Source organism: Micromys minutus, assembly GCF_963924665.1.
Source record: "Micromys minutus genome assembly, chromosome: X".
Classification (NCBI taxonomy): Eukaryota; Metazoa; Chordata; class Mammalia; order Rodentia; family Muridae; genus Micromys; species Micromys minutus.
In genome coordinates, this window is record NC_137970.1 from 112,144,095 (window position 1) to 112,163,571 (window position 19,477).

The 19,477-nt window shown below is 38.9% G+C and overlaps 1 protein-coding gene across 1 annotated transcript in view; it reads left to right on the forward strand.

Moving 5' to 3' along the window:
• ADGRG4 (adhesion G protein-coupled receptor G4) overlaps positions 1–19,477 on the forward strand; it is a gene marked incomplete at both ends in the record, with an annotated part of 94,616 nt that overhangs the window by 46,615 nt on the left and 28,524 nt on the right. Inside the window, 6 exon segments of the mRNA XM_080910230.1 lie at positions 1,168–1,330; positions 9,441–9,575; positions 14,548–14,667; positions 15,973–16,018; positions 17,516–17,619; positions 18,976–19,097. Coding sequence (XP_080766356.1) covers positions 1,168–1,330; positions 9,441–9,575; positions 14,548–14,667; positions 15,973–16,018; positions 17,516–17,619; positions 18,976–19,097 — 690 coding nt within the window.

Here is a 19,477-nt window from a genome sequence, read left to right on the forward strand (position 1 = left end):
GTTTAATCTGAATTTCTCAGGCAAATGAGGTCACGATGGATCTGACCTTATAAAAAATAATTTCATCCAATTTTTTGAAATGACCCTTTAAGATAAAATTATCCTTAAAATTATTTTTTTCTAATTTTATAAATTATAAAGGATATAATCAGATATCCTTCATATTATATGTTTACAGTGTCATTCCCACTGCTCTAAGAGGTTAAAGGGTGTATGGTCAGCACTTCATATTATAAAAATGTTAGGTTTTGTTTTACATGTACTTTATGCTTATGGTAACTAGTAAGACTTCAATGCACACTATCAAACCTTTAAAAAATCAAGTACTCATCGCCCCAAACAAGCATGAAGCAGTTAAGAGATCACAACGACCCTATTCCTGGTCCACCATTGCCTCTAATTCTTCTTTTTAATTAAACAAAAATGGGGGAATGTTGGGATTCTGTAAACCCCACCCCTCAGTTACCTAGCAACAGCCAGGTATACCCCACCTCTCAATTACCCAGCAGTGGCCAGGTATGCTCCGCCCCAGTGACCTGACACTATAAAAGGAGCTGCTTGACCCCTCCTCTCTCTCTTGGCCTCTCTTGCCCTTGTGCTCTTGCAGCCTTGCTCTCCCCTTTCCTTCCCCCCCCTCCCCTGTCCCACGTGCTCATGGCTGGCCTCTACTCCTCTACTTCTCTCTCTCTCTCTGTCTCTACCACCCTCTTAACTCTCCCATGACCTGAATAAACTCTATTCTGTACAAAAAAAAATCAAGTACTGTCAAAAATACATTCATATAGTTTTATGCCAAAATGCTTTTAAAATTCTGTACATTTATCTCTGTTTTTTTAAAAAATAAAGTTGTAAGAAAAAAGAATGATCCTTTAAGATAAAATTATAAAAAATAATTTCATATAATTTTTTGAAACAACCCATTTCAGATGCATGCTGGTATGACCTCTGGCTTTGCCTGCAAGGAGAGTGTAGCTCGAGGAAGTCATTTTGTTTACTCCTACAGAAATTAGAGGTGCTAAGATGCAAACCTCTTGTTGGGCTCCAAAACCAAACAACATCAATGACAATGAAATCACAGAAACAAGCTTCACTGTGTGGATGTCTTGCAGGAAAGATGAGTTTTACCAACAAGGAAGAAAGAGTGTTGTTGCCTGTGATTCTTTTCAGGATTCTGAGGATAATTGAACGTGCTGGTCACAAGATGGAATTTGCAGGGAGAACAGCAAATCTCACCATGGCCAAGCTGGCTTTGGCTGTGCTGCGGGTAGACCACAAATTTGAAGGTATGGCCTTCAGCATCCGCTCTTCTGAAGAAGTCACAGCCCCCCAGGTGAGTGCAACATAGGAAACTGAAAGCCAGGCAACTAAATGCTGTCACCCATGCAGTTCTTGGGAAGAAAAACAGTACATTCTTGGAAGCTTTTAACCTGAATGGGAATATTAGGAAAGTATAGAGACCCTAGGGAAGCTTTGTGTATAACCCTTGGTAGGCTAACATCTTAACTCTTTTGATGTCTATGTGGTGTGCAATGATGCCACAATTGACTCTATTACTGGAAATCATTCAAAACATTAGGTGACTATTGGCTACCATATAGGGATAATTTATTGCATGTTGGATGTTATGGTACTGAGTACTGTTAGAACACATGAGGTAACAGAAAAGTCAAGGGATGTACCCAAGAACACGACCTAATAGCTAAGCTGAGATTTAGATCTATGTCTGGCTGTATTTTAAAGTCTTGGTTCAGGTTAGGTAACAGAAGCAAATGTCAAATGTTTGATGTGATGTGGATGCTAATTACCCTGGTTTACCCCACCGTACTCCATAGATAAATGCAACCATCATGTATCAGTTCTAAAAATCTCAGCCCTTCCCACCATCTAACAGCACACGCAAAGCAATCTGAGGGGGCAGATTTCATTTTATGTCTTTTTTTTTTCATTTTATGTCTTAAGATTGTAAATTTATGTGTGGGAAAGTATAAAATCCTAAGTCCAAGGTTTCTGAATTTAGCTAAGGCATAAGTCCACATAACCAAAACCCTATCAAAATATGGACTATTACCATTGCTCCTGAAAGGCCTTCCTTTCCCCAGTCAATCTGTGAACCTGTTACCTCCAGGGGCCACCACCACCATGATATTTTTTCCCCTGCCATAATTGATTCCTCCTCTAGAACTTGATTCTGCCAAACCAAATCATGTGATATGTACATGATTCTATGCTAGAAGTCATCTTTCAACTATCTTACATTGTTGTAAAATTCACCATTTTCCTTTCCATATTCTACCATTGATGTTTGCTTGTTTGTCCCAGTTTGTAAATATTACAAATAGCACTTTGATGAATATTTGCATAAAGTCTTTGTGTTTTCGTGAGTCTTGGGCAAATAGTTAGAAACTGAGTAGCTGGCTCATAGAAGTAGAAGTCGGTAAGAAATTCCCATGTTCTTTTCTCTTGTGGCTAATGATAGGCAGGAAGCTTTCTTCTTCCTTTTGATTACTCACAGAATTTCTTCGTTGACTTAGCTGTCAATCTTTTGTTCGTATTTTAATTGGCCTGTAGTTCATTTCTGTAGCTTCCCTATCATTTTCTCAGTGGGGTCTTTTCATAAGCACGTGTTTACAATTTTTTTTTCCTGAAATCTAATTTGTAGTTCTTTTAGCTTGCTAGTAACCATATATGATTTGTCTGGGAAAAAAAATCCTTTGGCATGGGGCAGTCATGAAACCATTCTTTTATGCTTTCTTTGAAAAGCTCTTTGGTTTTTATCTTTTATGCTTAAGAAGAAGATTTCCCAGTGAGCTAATTCTCTTATATGGTGTGAAATCATTTTGTTACATATGAATATTTAGTTTTTAAAACAATACCACATACTGGGAACTTTCCCTCTCCCATTGGTGTTCTTTGTTGCCTTTGACAAAAAAAAAGTCAAGCCACAATACAGTTTTTAAACTATAAATAGGAGGATCTCATAAAACCTCAGCCTTAAATGAAGAGGTGAAAACAGTTAACAGGGATAAGTCTCTGATAAGTCCTCAGCACTTGGGCACATATGTGAACTCAGCAGGCTGTATTTATAAATGTGTAAATATCTACATCTCTCTAGATATGTAACAATGATTCAAGAACAACAGGTCATAAAATTGTGAAAAAAATCATAGGAGTTGGAAGAAGGAGGAAAGGGAAATATAAATACAGTACTCACACATGATATTCTCAGAAGAGTTGGGGAAATAAACCTACCTTTAAACTTTCTGTGTTGTTGCTTGATTCTATACTCCGTGTGCCTGTGTGTTATATGTATGTGCATATGTGTGTATATGTGCACAGGCCAAAGGAAGATGTTAAACTACCTGATTCATCATTTCCTGCCATATCCCCTTGAGACAAGTCTTTCACTGAACCTTAAGCTAGTTGTTATTAAGGCTACATCCTCTTGACCTTCTCTTCATTGCCCTGCTACCTGTAGTGTGGACGTTAGGTAGTATGTATGAGTCCTTCAAGTTTGTTTTTTTTTTCCTTTGAAGATTACTACTCTAAGACCTTTCTAAGTCTATGTGAAGTTTTACATCTGCTTAAATATTACTAATATTTACTCCTTATATATCTTGAATAAGCAAATATTGGTCTACAAAATAATACATTTATTTTTTATTGAATATTTTCTTTACTTACATTTCAAAATTTATCCCCCTTCCCCATTTGCCCCCTAGAATCCTCCATCTCACCCCTCTTCCCCTGCCTCTATGAGAGTGTTCCCCCACCACCTACTCCCTCCCATATTTTCACCCTGGAATTCCCCTACACTGGGATAATGAGCCTTCACAGGGCCAAGGGCCTCTCCTCTCCTTGTTGTTGCCTGATAAGGCCATCCTATGCTACATATGCTGCTGGAGCCATGGGTTCCTTCATGCATAATCTTTGGTTGGTGGTTTAGTCTCTGGGAGCTATGGGAGTTCTGGTTGGTTGATATTGTTCTTCCTGTGGGGTTGCAAACCCCATCAGTTGTCAGCTCTTTTCTAACTCCTTCATTGGGGACTCCGTTCTTAGTCCAATGATTGGTTAAGAGCATCCACCTCTGTATTTGTTAGGCTCAGGCAGAGCCTTTCAGGAGACAGCTGTATATCAGATACCTATCAGCATGCACTTCTAGGCATCCACAATATTGTTTGGGTTTGGTGACTGTGTATTGTAAGGATCCCCAGGTGTGACACTCTCTGAATGGCCTTTTCTTCAGTCTCTGTTTCATACATTGTCTCTGTATTCCCTCCTATGAATATTTTGTTCCCCCTTTTAAGAAGGACTGAAGCACCCCCTCTTTGGTCTTCCAACTTCTTGAGCTTCATATGGTCTGTGGATTGTATCTTGGGTAATCTGAGCATTTGGGCTAATATCTACTTATCAGTAAGTACATACCATGTGTGTTCTTTTGTGATTAGGTTACCTCACTCAGGATGATAATCTCTAGTTCCATTCATTTGCCTAAGAATTTCATAAAGGCATTATTTTTAATAGCTGAGTAGTATTCCATTGTCTAAATGTACCACATTTTCTGTATCCATTCCTCTGTTGTAGAACATCTGGGTTCTTTACAGCTTCTGGCTATTACAGACAAGGCTGCTATGAACATTTGTTCCTGCTATATGTTGGAGCATCTTTTGGGTATATGCCCAGGAGTGGTATAGCTGGGTCCTCAGATAGCACTATGTCCAGTCTTCTGAGAAACTGCCAGACTGATTTCCAGAGTGGTTGTACCAGCTTGCAATCTCACCAACAATGGAGGAATGTTTCTCTTTCTCCACATCCTCACCAGCATCTGCTGTCATCTGAGTTTTTGATCTTAGCCATTCTGACTGGTGTGAGGTGGAATCTCGGGGTTGTTTTGATTTGCATTTCCCTGATGACTAGGTATGTTGAACAATTCTTTAGGTGCTTCTCAGCCATTTGGAATTCCTCAGCTGAGAATTCTTTGTTTAACTCTGTACTCATTTTTAATAGGATTATTTGATTCTCTGGAGTCTAACTTCTTGAGTTCTTTGTATGTATTGGATATTAGCCCTCTATCAGATTTAGAATTTGTGAAGAAATTCTCCCAATCTGTTGATTGCCATTTTGTCTTATTGACAATGTTCTTCGTCTTACAGAAGCTTTGCAATTTTATGAGGTCTCATTTGTAGATTCTTGATCTTAGAGCATAAGCCATTGGTGTTCTGTTCATGAAAATTTCCCCTGTGCCTATGTGTTTGAGTTACTTTCCCACTTTGTCTTCTATTAGTTTCAGTGTACCTGGTTTTATGTGGAGGTCCTTGATCCACTTGGACTTGAGCTTTGTACAAGGAGATAAGAATGGATTAAATTTATTTTTTATGACATTTTCATGCAATAGATTTTGAGCATAGTTACCTTCACCCTTTGCTCTTGTTGCCCCTTATATTGTTTCCTCCTTCCTTTAACTTGTCTCCTTTATACTTTTATGCCTTTTAAAATTTAGCATATGTTTTTCTGAATCTGACTTATTTCCAATAATATGTCAATCTCCACTTATACTCATTTCTTATGGCATATTTCATTCTTCTTCATGGCTGAATAAAATTTTATTGGGCATGAATAACTGCAATTTAAATCCATTTTCATGTCTAGTCACCTTGGCTAATTTAATATCTTAGCTGTTATGAACAGTATGACAATAAACAGGAGGAACACAGGTGTCTGCCTTACATATGACTTTGATTCTTTTAGGTATAACTCAAGGGGTGTATATTTAGAAAATGTGGTTGTACTATTTGGTTTCTGATGGAACTTCCATACTGATTTCTATAGTGGCTGAACTATGTTACATTTCCATCAGCAGCATTTTAATCACATTGTCTTAGGGTTTCTATTCCTGTGATTAAACACCATGGCCAAAAGCAAGTTGGTTTATTTGATTTACACTTTTAAATCAGTGTTTATCATCAAAGAATGTCTGGACAGGAACTCCAACAGGACAAGAACCTGGAGACAGGAGCTGATGCAGAGGCTATGGAGGGGTGCTGCTCATTGGCTTACTCCCTATGGCTTTCTCAGTCTGTTTTCTTATATAATACCATTCCACGAGTAGTCCCATCCACAATGGGCTGGGCACTCTTCCATCAATACCTGTGATGGTGGCACATGCCTTTAATTCCAGCACTCAGGAGGCAGATGCAGGAGAATCTCTGAATTTGAGGCTAGCTTATCAACAGAGTGAGCTCCAGGACAGTCAGGGCTACATGGAGAATTTCTATAGGCAGAGGCAGTAGAATCTCTTGGAGTATGAGGCTAGCCTGGTCTACATAGTGTTCTGGGTCAGCCAGGGCTGCACAGAGAAACTGTGTCTCAACAAACCCAAACTAAACAAAACCAATGAGAACGGGAACAACAAAAAAGAAAATGCCTTAAGAACCTACCTCCAAATAGATTTTTAATTGAGGTTCCCTCCTCTCTGATGACTTTAGGGTGTCAAGTTGACATAAAGCCCAGCACACACGTATCTAATACAATTTTCTTAATGCTTGCTCTAGATTAAAATATGATTCTTGATATTGTCACAGTCTAGTTACAGTTAATATTAGCTGCTCCTCCACAAACATAGAGCTTTAAGACCTTAAATACCTACTTATATTCCCTGTTCCCTAGTCCCTAATTTTTATATGTGGGTTATTATTTTTTAACCAAGGAAGACTATAGATTTTGAGACAGGGTCTCATTATACATCCCTGGTTGCCCAGGAATTCACTATGTGGACTTCAAGCTCATAGAAATGTACCTGCTTCTGCTTCCCAAGTGCTGGGATTAAAGGCATATGCAACTGTGCTAAAGAAGACGAGAGGAAGTTGTTGGTTTTTTGTTTTGCTTTGTTGTTTAACATTACCTGGGCACTTACTGGGTTTGCTCCTTTCTGTTCCTCTCTGAAGAGCAGACTTCATCTAGCACCAATCAGCTTCAGAAATGTCACGTCTTCTGCTTGTAACCTTTTCCTGGTGAGAAATCAGTATCAATATACAATTTTTCTTTTTTGTATGAGATGTGGAATATATCATTTGCACGTATTCACTTGTTGATTATCAGTGTGCCTTCACATGTTTTTATTTGTATTTATTGTGTTGGGATTTGCTGTGTTTCTTAAATTCATAACTTATTATTTCTTCAAATCCTGTTTCTTGACCATGTTATTTGTCCATTTGAGACTGCAATTTCGTGTGTATGTGACCTCTTAATACTGCTTCAAAAGTCCTTGAGATTCTTTTCATATTTTATTTTATTATCCGTTTTCTGATAGAATAATTTCTATTCACTTATCTTAAAATTCACTGGAATTTGTTACTGTCATATTGTCATTTGTTATTGTTATTGTTGTTGTTATCCAGCACAACGAAATGTCTTCAGAATTTATCCTCAAATTCTTTTTCTCCTACTTATTCTTTTTATTATTGTTGATTTGTTTTGTTCCCTTTGAAGTATTATTCATTCTCTTTGTATTCATTGAAAGCACATTTCTTACATACCTAAGCACAGCTGTACTTGAGGCTTTAAAATCACTGAACGCTAATTTTAGTGTCTGTGTCCTCTCCAGATGGTTCTTCACTTGCTTATCTTTATAGATGGATATGAATCACACGGACTGTTTCTCCATATATTGAGAAATTTGGATCACATTTTGATTACATACTGTTGTGATTACATACATTCTGAATTTTCTTATGTGGAAATTAATTTCTAATATATTTCTCTGAATGATTTGTCTATAAGGGGCAATGAAGTTGCCTGGAATCAAAGGACACTCCATGTCTTGGTTGGCAGGCAGTTCAACTCTCAGTTGAGTTCCTTGATTTTTATTTGACATTTGTCCTATGCATATATGACTCAGAGACCATGCATATAATCGATCTATGCGGAGTTTAGCTCTCTTCATTCCAGATGTTCTCCATACTGTCCTTCCAGTGGCTCTGGTTCTCTTGACCTTTTGCTTCTGATTCTTCACAACAGGAATAAGTAGATTTTCCCAGCAGCAATTTTTGATTCCCTTCAAAGCCATAGTAGTTTCAACCTAGCATCAGCTGTACAGCTGAAACAAGTAGTTCACCTTGTGTTTTTACCCTTTTTTTTCTGAGTGATTACTCTGCTCTAGAATCTCTCTGCTAGTGTTCATTTTCCTGGGCTTTCAAATGACTGTTAGTTTATATAGCTGTTATATGCAGGAAACTCCTCATCCATTAAGAGCCTTTTAGCTATAGTAGAAGCAGGTGTTGACCTCTCCGTTTACATATGGAGTATCCATTATAAACATCAGCAGATAAACAGACCATCAACCCTAGTCACATTCTTGGTACCAAATTACCTATATGCTAAAGCTAAATTGTGACCTCTAAGGTCATCAATTGACTGGGCATGGGTCACCTGTGCTAGAAAGTCCATATGGGTTTTAGGTTCAAGAAGTCATTCAATAAACACCATATTCTCTCTCTCTCTCGCTCTCTCTCTCTCTCTCTCTCTCTCTCTCTCTCTCTCTCTCTCTCTCTCTCTCTCTCTCTCTCTGTCTGTCTCTCTGTATCTGTCTCTGTCTCTCTGTCTCTCTCTCTCACACATTACACTCAACTAGGCAATAGCTCATTGAGCAGTATCATGGATAATAGGAAAAATTCAGGCCTAAATCACATATTTTTGTTCAGTTACTTCTTTGATTTATGACCTCTGGATTCGACTTGTAACTTCCCCGAGCCTCTGTTTCCTAATATCCTACCACAACATACTTTTCAGGCAAAGATCTTAAATAAGGGAATGTATTTAAGGGTGCCCATATACCCATTTTTGCCTGGAAAATCCAGGTTTGTAATTGTGTTAGTTTTTAAAAAAACTCATTTTTTATGTCAAAGATATTCAGGAATAAACCAAATACTATTTATTATCAATGAAACTAGAATATCCATCTGATTATGAGTTTCTAGAAGAACTGTAAAGCCTAATGCCTCCCTTTCCAGGGAAAGCATTTCTCAGTGTACTGAGAGGCAAGTGCCCAATACTACTGCATGGTTTGTTCTTTTTGTTGTTTCTGCCGAACTATAAGGGAAGAGGTAGTCTGATCTTTCAACTCACTTTATTTCTCAGTGTTGGGACAAATCATGTAATTTGTTATTCTCCTTTTCAGTTCTGTTATCACAGATGTAAACTTAGGTTAAAGGAAGAGAACCTTGGAAGGAAAAGTGTGTGTGTGTGTGTGTGTGTGTGTGTGTGTGTGTGTGTGTGTGTGTGTGTAGAAAGTGTGTCATAGCCCATAGAGACAGGCTACAACCCACAGCTTCAGTCCTCTGTGGGAACTCTGAATTGGTTGGGATGTGAGGAGGAGAGATGGGTGAAGGATGGGTCACTATGATGGGTGAAGACTCCTGTTTTCATTTCCTGATTTTTCTTGGCAGATTTACCTCGGTGATATCCCTCTAAGGAAGGCTTTGGCGTCCATATATTTGCCTAAGTCATTGAGGGAAAAAGTTCCTCTTGATGGCTTGCAAACCATCTTGTTTAATTTTTTTGGTCAAACCTCACTCTTTAAGGTAAGTTATTGCCTCTGGTAACTGTCAAGAACTGACATGGTGACCCACTGTAATTATGAACTCCTGCTACTCTCATGATGCTCTGTTTAGTTTAGAATATTCTCTGATTGATTCCACAAGTCTTTCAGCACAAACCCCGGCCCTACACATGAATCAACATCTACTTTAATGATGTTTTTACACATTTTACAGCTCCAAAGCTTTGGATGGGACCTTATGGGTTATCTGGTGACCAAAGAGGCCCTAAGATGTTTCAAAGCTAGTAAAGAGCTTATTAATCTTCCCCACCCCCTCCATATTTCCTGTCTTCAACTCTGAGTGCTGGAAAGCTCACCTTAAACTAGAAGAAACATGGTGAGGCATGATCTAGGGGACTAGGATATGAAGCTGACATTGTTGTCTTCTACTTGTGTGGTTTCTGGTAAAAATCACAGTTTGCATGGTTCAGCATCTGTGCCATAGGTTTTTTTTTTTTTTTGTTTTGTTCTGTTTTGTTTTTGTTTTTTCATTGCAAAACAGTCTAAGAATCAGACCTTATTGGCCTGTTAAAGTACTGAAGGAGTTAATACAAATGTGTTCATGGGATTGCCTGGCATATCCTAAGCACTGAGTTTGCGTTGCTGATGTTATGGTGGGGAAGGTTCTCTGCCTACCACCACTCTGTCGTCTCATTTTGCTGTTGAGATGACAGCAAACAGAGTTTGCATAATGTGCAGAACAGTAAATACAATTTTTTTTTTGAGACAAGGTCTCACTATGTACGCTGGCTAGCTTAATACTTGCTCTATAGACCAAAGTGATAGAGATCCTATAGCTTCTGTCTCCTGAGTTCTGGGATGCCCAGCTTGGTTGTCACTATGTAAACCTACTACCTCATCTGCTTCTCATGGAAACTGAGGCTCAACAGGGTTAAAATAGTTTTGCCTAAGGTCACATAGTAACGAAGTGATATAGTTATGAATCAGATTCAGGCTATCTAACACCAAAGTTCTGATTTTACTTTTTCTTTATTTTTTCTTTTCCATTTGCATGTGTGTATCATACACACATGCATGTGCATACGTGCGTGCATACATGCACATATGGAGGCTGCACATTTGCACGATGTCAAGAATTTCCTCAATTGTTCTTCTACCTTATTCATTAAAGCAAGGTCTCTTAGTCAAAAACCCAGAATTTGCCAAAGAAACTAGTCTGGGGATTCCATGTCTCTGCCTTCCAAGGAAAGAATTAAAGTTGGGAAGCCATCCCTACCTGGCATTTTACATGGGTTCTGGGGATCCAAACAATGGCCCTGTGCTTGAGCAGAAAGTAATTAACCACTGAGCCATTTCCCCAACCACAAAGTCCTTATATTCAAATGGAATGCATTAGTTTGCCCAGATGTGTTTGCATTTTTAAGGAATCATCCACATGAATGAATTCCTAGTGATCAAATATTCACAGATTTTGGGAGGGACAATGTACTATCCAATAATATAGGCTATAAATTAATTCCAGAACTCAGGAGTTGGGAGCTGTTTGGCCAGTAAAAATATAACAGATACTTTTAGCACCTACCAATTTAAGTGGACCACATTACTACCAAATAAATGTTTGCAAATTATTCTGTTTCTCTGGCTTTCTGTGGCCAGTCTTCTCTCCAGCTAAATTCTATTTGTTTCAGTAGGTTTAGTTCAATTTCTACCCAGGATGCCTCCCTGGAATTAATAAGTCCATTCTCTATTCTCTGTGCCCTAAAAAATTAGTGGACAAAATTTTGTAATAATGATTTAAAATGTGTTTCATAGCTCTCTCAACCTTTTGATATTCTTGTCACTGCTTTGCATCATCAGAGATGCCATTATTTTTTGGTCTTAATTTTCCTCCTTCCTTCGGAGGATTGTGCTTGTCTCTCAGAATAAGAGATAAACTTGCTTTGCATAGATTTTATACTTAATAAGTAATTTTGATTCTCTAGCACCTTCCATTGAAATAGACTAAAGACCTTTGCAAAAATTAGCCTACAGACGTCATAGTGCCAGATGAAGACGGGTTAGATCCAGTTATGCATCAAATTCTTAGCTGGAAGGGCCCTCATAACTCACAGTGTATCATGTCCTTATTGTGCCAGTGAGGTCACCAAGACCCAGAAAGGGAAAGGCACTTTGCTGAAGGTGACAAAATTCATTCTTTTATTCGCCCAATCATTTATTTATTCAGCATATAGTCGTTTTGTTCCTACTGTGTATCTTCCATGATGCTGGTACTGGGTGCTGGGGCTTTAGGGTTAAGCAAGAAAGACTGGGGCCTTTCCTCATAGAACACAGTGAATTGGGAGAGAACAGGAAGTAGAAAGTTCCGACCCTAAAGGAGGCACACAGGGCTAGAGCTCATGTCACTGGTGGCTGAGGAGTACTTGATTGAAGACAAACTACCTTTCTTTTCAGTGCCCAGGCTCCATAGCCTTAGTTTTACACAGCTTCCTCTACCATCTTTTGATCAATATCTTGACAGTCATTACTACATATTACCTTAGAAGTTGTTGATAATACACCAGTCTTGAAAATTGTATGCCTTCTCCTTTCTTCCACTAGCTACGGGTCTCAAGGAGGAGCAAAGGCCCTGGGCAAGCACACTGTGAGGTAGGGGCTCTGAGACTGCAGCCGAGGGAAGAGCAGGGGCTGCCTGAGTTAGGGGAGAGCTCAGCTGTGAAGGGGCCACAAGATGAAATGGAGGGTTAATAGAGCTGATGCAGAGGAGACATCTCTGTAAATGTTCAGAGATAAAAGTTGTAAAATCGGCACAACTTGAGTCCAGAGGAGTGAGAAACGGTTTTCCCTGTCCCCCATGCTCACCATGGTGTAGGTAAGAAGCATAAATTGAGAGAAGAGGTTAGGTCTTTAGTCATTGTATTTCCTTTTGACCTTTCCACTGCAGAAAGGTGTTTATCTTAGGCCAGACTGGGAGGATAGCTACAGGTCATCTACTGTTCTTGCTCATGTCACCAGTGGCCCAGAGAGAAGGTCTTGGAGGGACCAGGGGGCCTGGGCTAGCACTTGGTCTTTTGTGTGTCAGTAAGACCTCACCAACATTCTAGTTTGTTGATGTTCACCCTTAGAAGGCTGCCTCAGGGGACTCTGGCGAGAAAGGAATACTACATCAGCAGAAGTGTATACCCATTATTTGTCTCAATGTTGGAAATTAATTAGAAAGGTCCACAGTTTGAGGGTCCGGTCCACTCTACTAGAAAAATCCAGACAGTGGGAACTTGAGAATGCTTGTCACAGTGTCTGGAGCAAAGAAGCAAACAACTACCGGTGCTCAGCTAGCTTTCTCCTTAAAAAAAATTCATTATAAGACTCCTAGTTGAAGTAATGGAGCCACCCACATTTCCAGTGGATCTTCTGCTCCAACTAACCTACTCTAGATAATCTCTAACAGATATACGCATAGGCCAACCCAGCCTAGATATTCCTTCTCAGGCATGCAAAGAAGTTTATCTCTTATATGATTCTAGATCCTGTCATGCTGACAAAATTAACCATCACAACATTGTTTAGCATGAACACAAATGGCCATGAAGAGAAAGTTGAGCACTTCCAAGTTGAGTAAGACCACATTTATGATTACTCAAGCACACACTATTTTCTCAGTGGAGTCTTCTAAACATATCTTTCAACCACATACAGTAGACTCTTCAAGGGATGTCATCTAAGCATCAAGCTTTCTTAGAAAATTATTGCCGGTTGCGGTGGCACATACCAGTAGGATTTGCTGAAGGAGGCAGAGGCAGGAGGATTACAAGTTCGAGGCCAGCCTGGGCTACACATTTAACTCTTGCTCTCTTGCCCTCTCCTGTTCTCTTGTTCTTGCTCTCCCCCTTACCCCTCCTCTTCCCCTTCCCTTCCCCCTTCTCTTTCCACGTTCTCATGTCCGGCATCTACTCCTCTACTCCTCTCTTCTCTCTCTTTCTGCCTCTGATACCCTCTTGAATAAACTGACCTAAATAAACTATTTTGTACTAAAAAAAATTATTAGAGGATTTTTTCGTCTCCCTTCAGTCTCACTCCAGCTCTGTGGTTTTGTACTTGCAATCCAGGAGGAAATCCCTCAACTCTCTGGCCTTCTGGAGTCTTGGTATTTGGAACTTTGGCCTTGTTAATTAGAGAGTGTTGTAGCTCTACAAATACCTGTTAGTTTGTTATCTTTAAGTTAACATTGTTTAACAACCCTTCCCTGCCACTCATTGGTTGTGTGGTCTTTGTGCATATAGGTACTGAGCTTACAAAAGCCTTAGTTTAGCTGGAAAAACAGGCCATATGATGTCAGAGGGCTGAAGAGTATGGATGAATACCACTTACCCAACTCTCTGGATCACAAAAGAGAAAATAATTGCTGTATATTAGGCTGTGCAGACTATGCTAGGATATAATGTACACACTTTGACCTCAGAGTATATGGTCTTCTAGAGTGGAGATAGTCATCAATATTTTCAGACATGTCTCAAGATGAATGTTCATTAACATACTTCCTTTTCCTATGGGGTACAGATCATCAAGTTAATTTGTAACTAAATCATGATGGATTTAAATTCCTTATTAGAACAGATGTTCTTATAAGGATGGTCAAGACCTAGAACCACGTTATGCTGTGAAATCTGTGAATCTGGAGCAGAGATGATTAAGGCAGAGAATATTTTGCTATGCTGTGAGGGCAGAATTGAGTAGTTGCTACAAACCCAATGTTGGTTGGATATTTATGTTTCGGATAGATGGATGAGTGGATAAATATATAGGTAAATTAATGAATTGTTCTATTTTTATTATTGAGCTTTATGTGAAAAGATGATCTGAATGACTCTGAGAATTCACCCTTAGATTGTGATTCTTCTATCCTTCTGTGTCAAAACTGTGTAGTGCATTACTGATTCTATAGTGATCATGGTTATAGAAGAAATTAGATGTTTAGGATCGTTCTGTTTCATCTGCAGACTAAAAACATCACTACTGAATTAATGACGAATGTTGTGAGTGCAAGCATCTCAAATACATCCATTCAAAACTTGGCTGATCCAGTGATTATCATTCTAAAGCATATTCAAGGAGACTGGGTAATATATCAATTTTCATTTGGAAACCAAATGACCTTAGGACACCAATGTGATTTTTCCTGGTGAAAAAAAATGGCTAGTTAACATTCAATTTAATGACTTCATGATGATTTTCAAATTTGAGGTAACAGAAGTATGATGTTATAACTGTTTTTTTTTTCTAGAAACAATGCAGTATCCTCAATGGATCCTAAATAGTGGATATTCTAGCAAGACAGTAACTAAGAATAAACATATCTCTTAGTTGTAATAGTAACTGCATTTAATTTATTCATTTTTGAGTGAGACACACAACTTCATTGAAAATAACATTTATATACTTCGATTTTTTTTCATGAAAACATTAAAACATGTATAAATTATCAAAGGATTATATCATGTGGAATAACATAAGGCATTTATCACTAAATGATCAAACTCAGTTTGAGTAAAAGAATGAGTTACTGTTTCATTCTTTGATATTAATAAGTGTCCTCTGTGAAGTTTTAATAGCTTCCTTCACTCCTTATCTAAGAGACCATATGGTATGACATATCTTTCATTAGTCTTAAAGAGAAGAGAAGGAAGATTAGGAGAGAAAATTTTATTTATTCATTCATTTATTTAATCTCTCCTTTTTTATTAAATTTATTCATTCACTTTATACATCCCCCTCCTCACAGTATCCCCCTCATGCAGATTCTCCCCCATTCCATCCTCCCCTTCTTCTTTGCAAAGGCAGAACCCCCTTCTTGGTGTCCCCCCCTGAAACACACACACACAAGTCACTGAAGGACTATGCACTTCTGGGAGAGGGAATTTTAAAACCAGATTGAATGTAAAATATGTTAGGTGGGTAACATCAATTTGAACTGGGACTATGACTGTCAGATCATTTTCAGAGACTGTAGGAGCTAGGAGAATTTTAGGAATTTTCAATAGGCTTAATGAGGAGACACCTCACCTGTGTGTTCATAAAGGATGATCCTAGCTGTGAGTCCCAAATTCCAGTGCCTTCTAAAGTACACCTAACATATGTCAGTCTTTCACTGGTCCTCCATAGCAGAGACATGTTGTTTTCTTACTTGTAAGTCCAGAACCAGGTGGAGATAGACTTAAAACCAAACCATAAATTATCCCCTCCAAGTCTCTCACTGTGTGTGTGTGTGTGTGTGTGTGTGTGTGTGTGCTCGCGAGTTCGTGCACACACAGGCATACTCACTTGTTGCTTTTCTTGCTCAAAACCTTGAAAACACTTATGTACTTTGTTTTTATTCAATAAACCTTACAAGGGAAGGTATTTAGCTGTAATTCTCATTTTTGCAGAATTACAATCAAGTTTACTGTGCCTTTTGGGATTTTGACACTAACAGTAAGTATTTATATATAGAAGCAGACTTTGACTTTGTCCCCTAATCATTTTCCCAGTTGGTGGTTGGAGGAGAGGGCTTGTCAGCTGCTGTCCAATTGGGCACTACAGAGCATCATGCATGGCAGAGATGCCCTATGTGACTTCTAGGGTGTGAAAATTAAGAAAAGTCCTTTTGGTAAGACAGTTATTATAGAAATTATAAACATAGCCCAGCTTTTGGAATAACAAGGTTGGAAAAACAAAATCAGAAGGCCCAGCACAGAATAACTGTAAACTAGTTAAGAAGGCTGAGGAGGTGTGCTTTCCTACAGGGATGACCACAATTTACTCCCTCTCATCTTTTATTGATGGTGAGTGCTTGGTAAGCCCTATGTCCTGTAAGGGACCCAATCCTTTAATCATCTCATTAAAGAGATGAGACATCATTAGTCCCACAAAGCCCTTCCTGCTTGGATAACTATGCATTGTATGGGGGTACCAGGTGTGCTTACTCCTGACTGGGATTCTCTTAGGTTTGCTACCTTACTGGAGTCTCTATAGTTAATACCAAATCTCAAAGAACTCTCCCACACAACCAGAATCTCCTAGGAATGCCATGGTTAGTGGTGAGAAACGTTTTTCTACCTAGGGAGCTCTGCTTGGATACTTTTCCCATCTAGAAATCTGAGAGAAAAGAGACAACACTCTCCTTCTACTTAGCTCTTCAGGGAACAGAATACCACCTCTGTCTGACAAACAGAAACAATATCTCCTCTCCTGGCTTGTCCAAGTCTGTCAGAAAAAATAGTCCTATAAAGTGACAAGTTCTGTCCTCCCAGCTTGACTAAGTTTATCCCTGTGTTGATTCATGGCAGTTGCTAGATGCCTTCCCAGGAGACCCTTTGCCTTTAGCTCTCTATGCTGTGAGCCTAGAACATCCTAAATCTATGGCATCTTCTCAGACTTGGATACCTGTCCTGAGATAAGTCTACTACCACCCTAAACCAGCTCTATAACCTAAGATCTACAGGGCTCTAATTGGCTGTAAGGATCTTCAGAACATGATCACTTGAGCCTACTTAGTTTCTGGGTAGAACTGCTAATATAAATACCAGTCCTAAGCTGTCTAAGTGGGAGCCTATATTGCAAAGGTCTAGGTCTTCCCAAAACTCCCAGATCTATTTCTTTTATTGGTTACTTACAAAACATGTTGCTCCAGCATGATGACAGGAACAATTGCTCATGATTAGAATCTACCTTAATCTGTAGAGACGTAGTATAGAAACAGAATCGAGTGACAAAGAAGCCCAACTCCCCCACACCACCGTGTACCCCTGACACACACGTCAATTTGGTGTATTAAACGTAATTGAATTTTGCTGGTCAATTGTATCTCTACCTTGCTGTCTTAACAAACAATGCTAATTATAACACACGTTCGGATGGTGCATATAATGAAAAATTAAACATTTCTGAGAAAAGCAAAATTGCTTTGAAATTCCCTTCTGTCCCCTGCAGATGGGCTAGGTGGATGGAATCCGTCAGGCTGCAAACTAAAGGAAAGCAATATAAATTACACAATCTGTCAGTGTAACCACCTCACCCACTTTGGAGTCTTAATGGTGAGTTGTCTCCTTTATCACTCTTCAATGGAATTCTAAAATTTTTATTAGGTTCAAGCTATTAATGTTCTTGCAAACTAAATAATGCAGAAATTTTATACAAGCAGAAAAAGGGCTCTACTCCATCATGTTTACCAAAACAGGGCAGTGAGGTAGCTGAAGAAGCCCTGTGCACTATACAGTATCAACGTGTAGCCCAGGTTGGCCTGGAACTCATGGTCCTCCTGGACATAGCCTCTGAAGTACTGGGTGCAGTGTGTATCTATAGCTGACTTAAACATTGTTAATATTCCCCTGAAAATTTTATTTGACACATAAAAACATTCAATCAGCAATTGTCAAATTGTGACAGTTCTGTTTGGCTCACTCCCAACCAGGTAGCACCTTACAACAGGAGTCAAAAAGCCCAATGCTCACACTCCAGCTCTGCCAGCAATTAGCTTTGCAGTCTGGTTTGAAGGAGTCTTACTTGCTTGGAATTTAAATCTTTCTTCTGAGATGTGAGTAATAGAAGGGAGAGAATCAATGTTTCTCTTATCTCAACACTATTGCTGTTTGGAGCACATAATTCCATGGGTGTAGAGAACAATTCTGCATCCTGTAAGATGGACAGCAGCAGCTCAGGTCTCTACCCAGTCAATGTTGAGACAACTAGAAACTATCTCTAAGTCCTGTTAAATGCCCCAACAGGGGCTACACATTCCTTCTAGCTGAGAACTCCCAGAATAGATTAGCACTTCCTACCTTAAAAAAAAAGTCCTAAGTTGTTATGAGCCAAAGAACTATAAGCATCTAAATGAAAGCTTATATGGATCTCTTCCCAAACCAGTGCACTTATATATTCAAATAATCTTGCATGCCATTTCAGATTTTTTGTGGTCTTCAGATTGGGGCATTGCTGGATTATTACTTCAGACAAAGGACCACTTTATCTCTTAATTTTGCAAAAGTTATTTAAGATCTAAGGAAAAGGAACATTTGTTTTTATGATCTGTGTAGCGTTTTGGGACACTTGGATCAGATAAGGATTCACTTTGCATCCCAAATTCAAATCCATTAGCTTGGTTATATTTTCAAGTGATGAGCATGTTAATTACAATGAAACAAAAGACTAAATGCACTTTCAGTCTCGTTGATGGCTTTCCATGCTCTGTCCACAGGAAGCTGTAAGAGGCCTGGTCAAGCCATACATGGTTTTATCACACAGCCATCTTCATCATTTGGCTATATAAGAGCTATAACAGGGTTACTATGTGCCCTGGGGACCAACTGTTCAGACATAGCAGAAGCATTTGACTCTAAACTTGTTCTGTATGTGTAAATAGCTATGTAAAATACTATATATTGCAATTCTAGGATTTGTCCAGGTCTACAGTGGATGCAGTGAATGAGCGGATATTAGTGACTATAACAAATACAGGATGCGGGATCTCCTCCATTTTCCTGGGGATTGCCATGGTGACATACATAGCTTTCCAGTAAGTTGATACAACTTAGCTCTGAGTCAGCTGAATTTGGTCTGATGATGGATTGTCATTGAAACCTTGTTAAATTCATGAATAAAACACAACAGGAAGTGACTAGATCATTAGATTCTGAAATGGACAAGTTAAAAATAAAGCAAAATAACTGTTATTGGGGTATTATAAAAGTGAGAGATTTACAATTAGGAGTTTTTACCTCTCTCTCTACCCTGATAGAAGAACAGGAACCATAAAAGGAAAAGTCTGAAGTTTTATTAGAAACAAGAACCCTTTCATCAGAGGAAAAAGGTTAAGATAATGAAAGTGTAACCATAGATTGAGAGAAGGTGTGTGTGTGTGTGTGTGTGTGTGTGTGTGTGTGTGTGTGTGTGTGC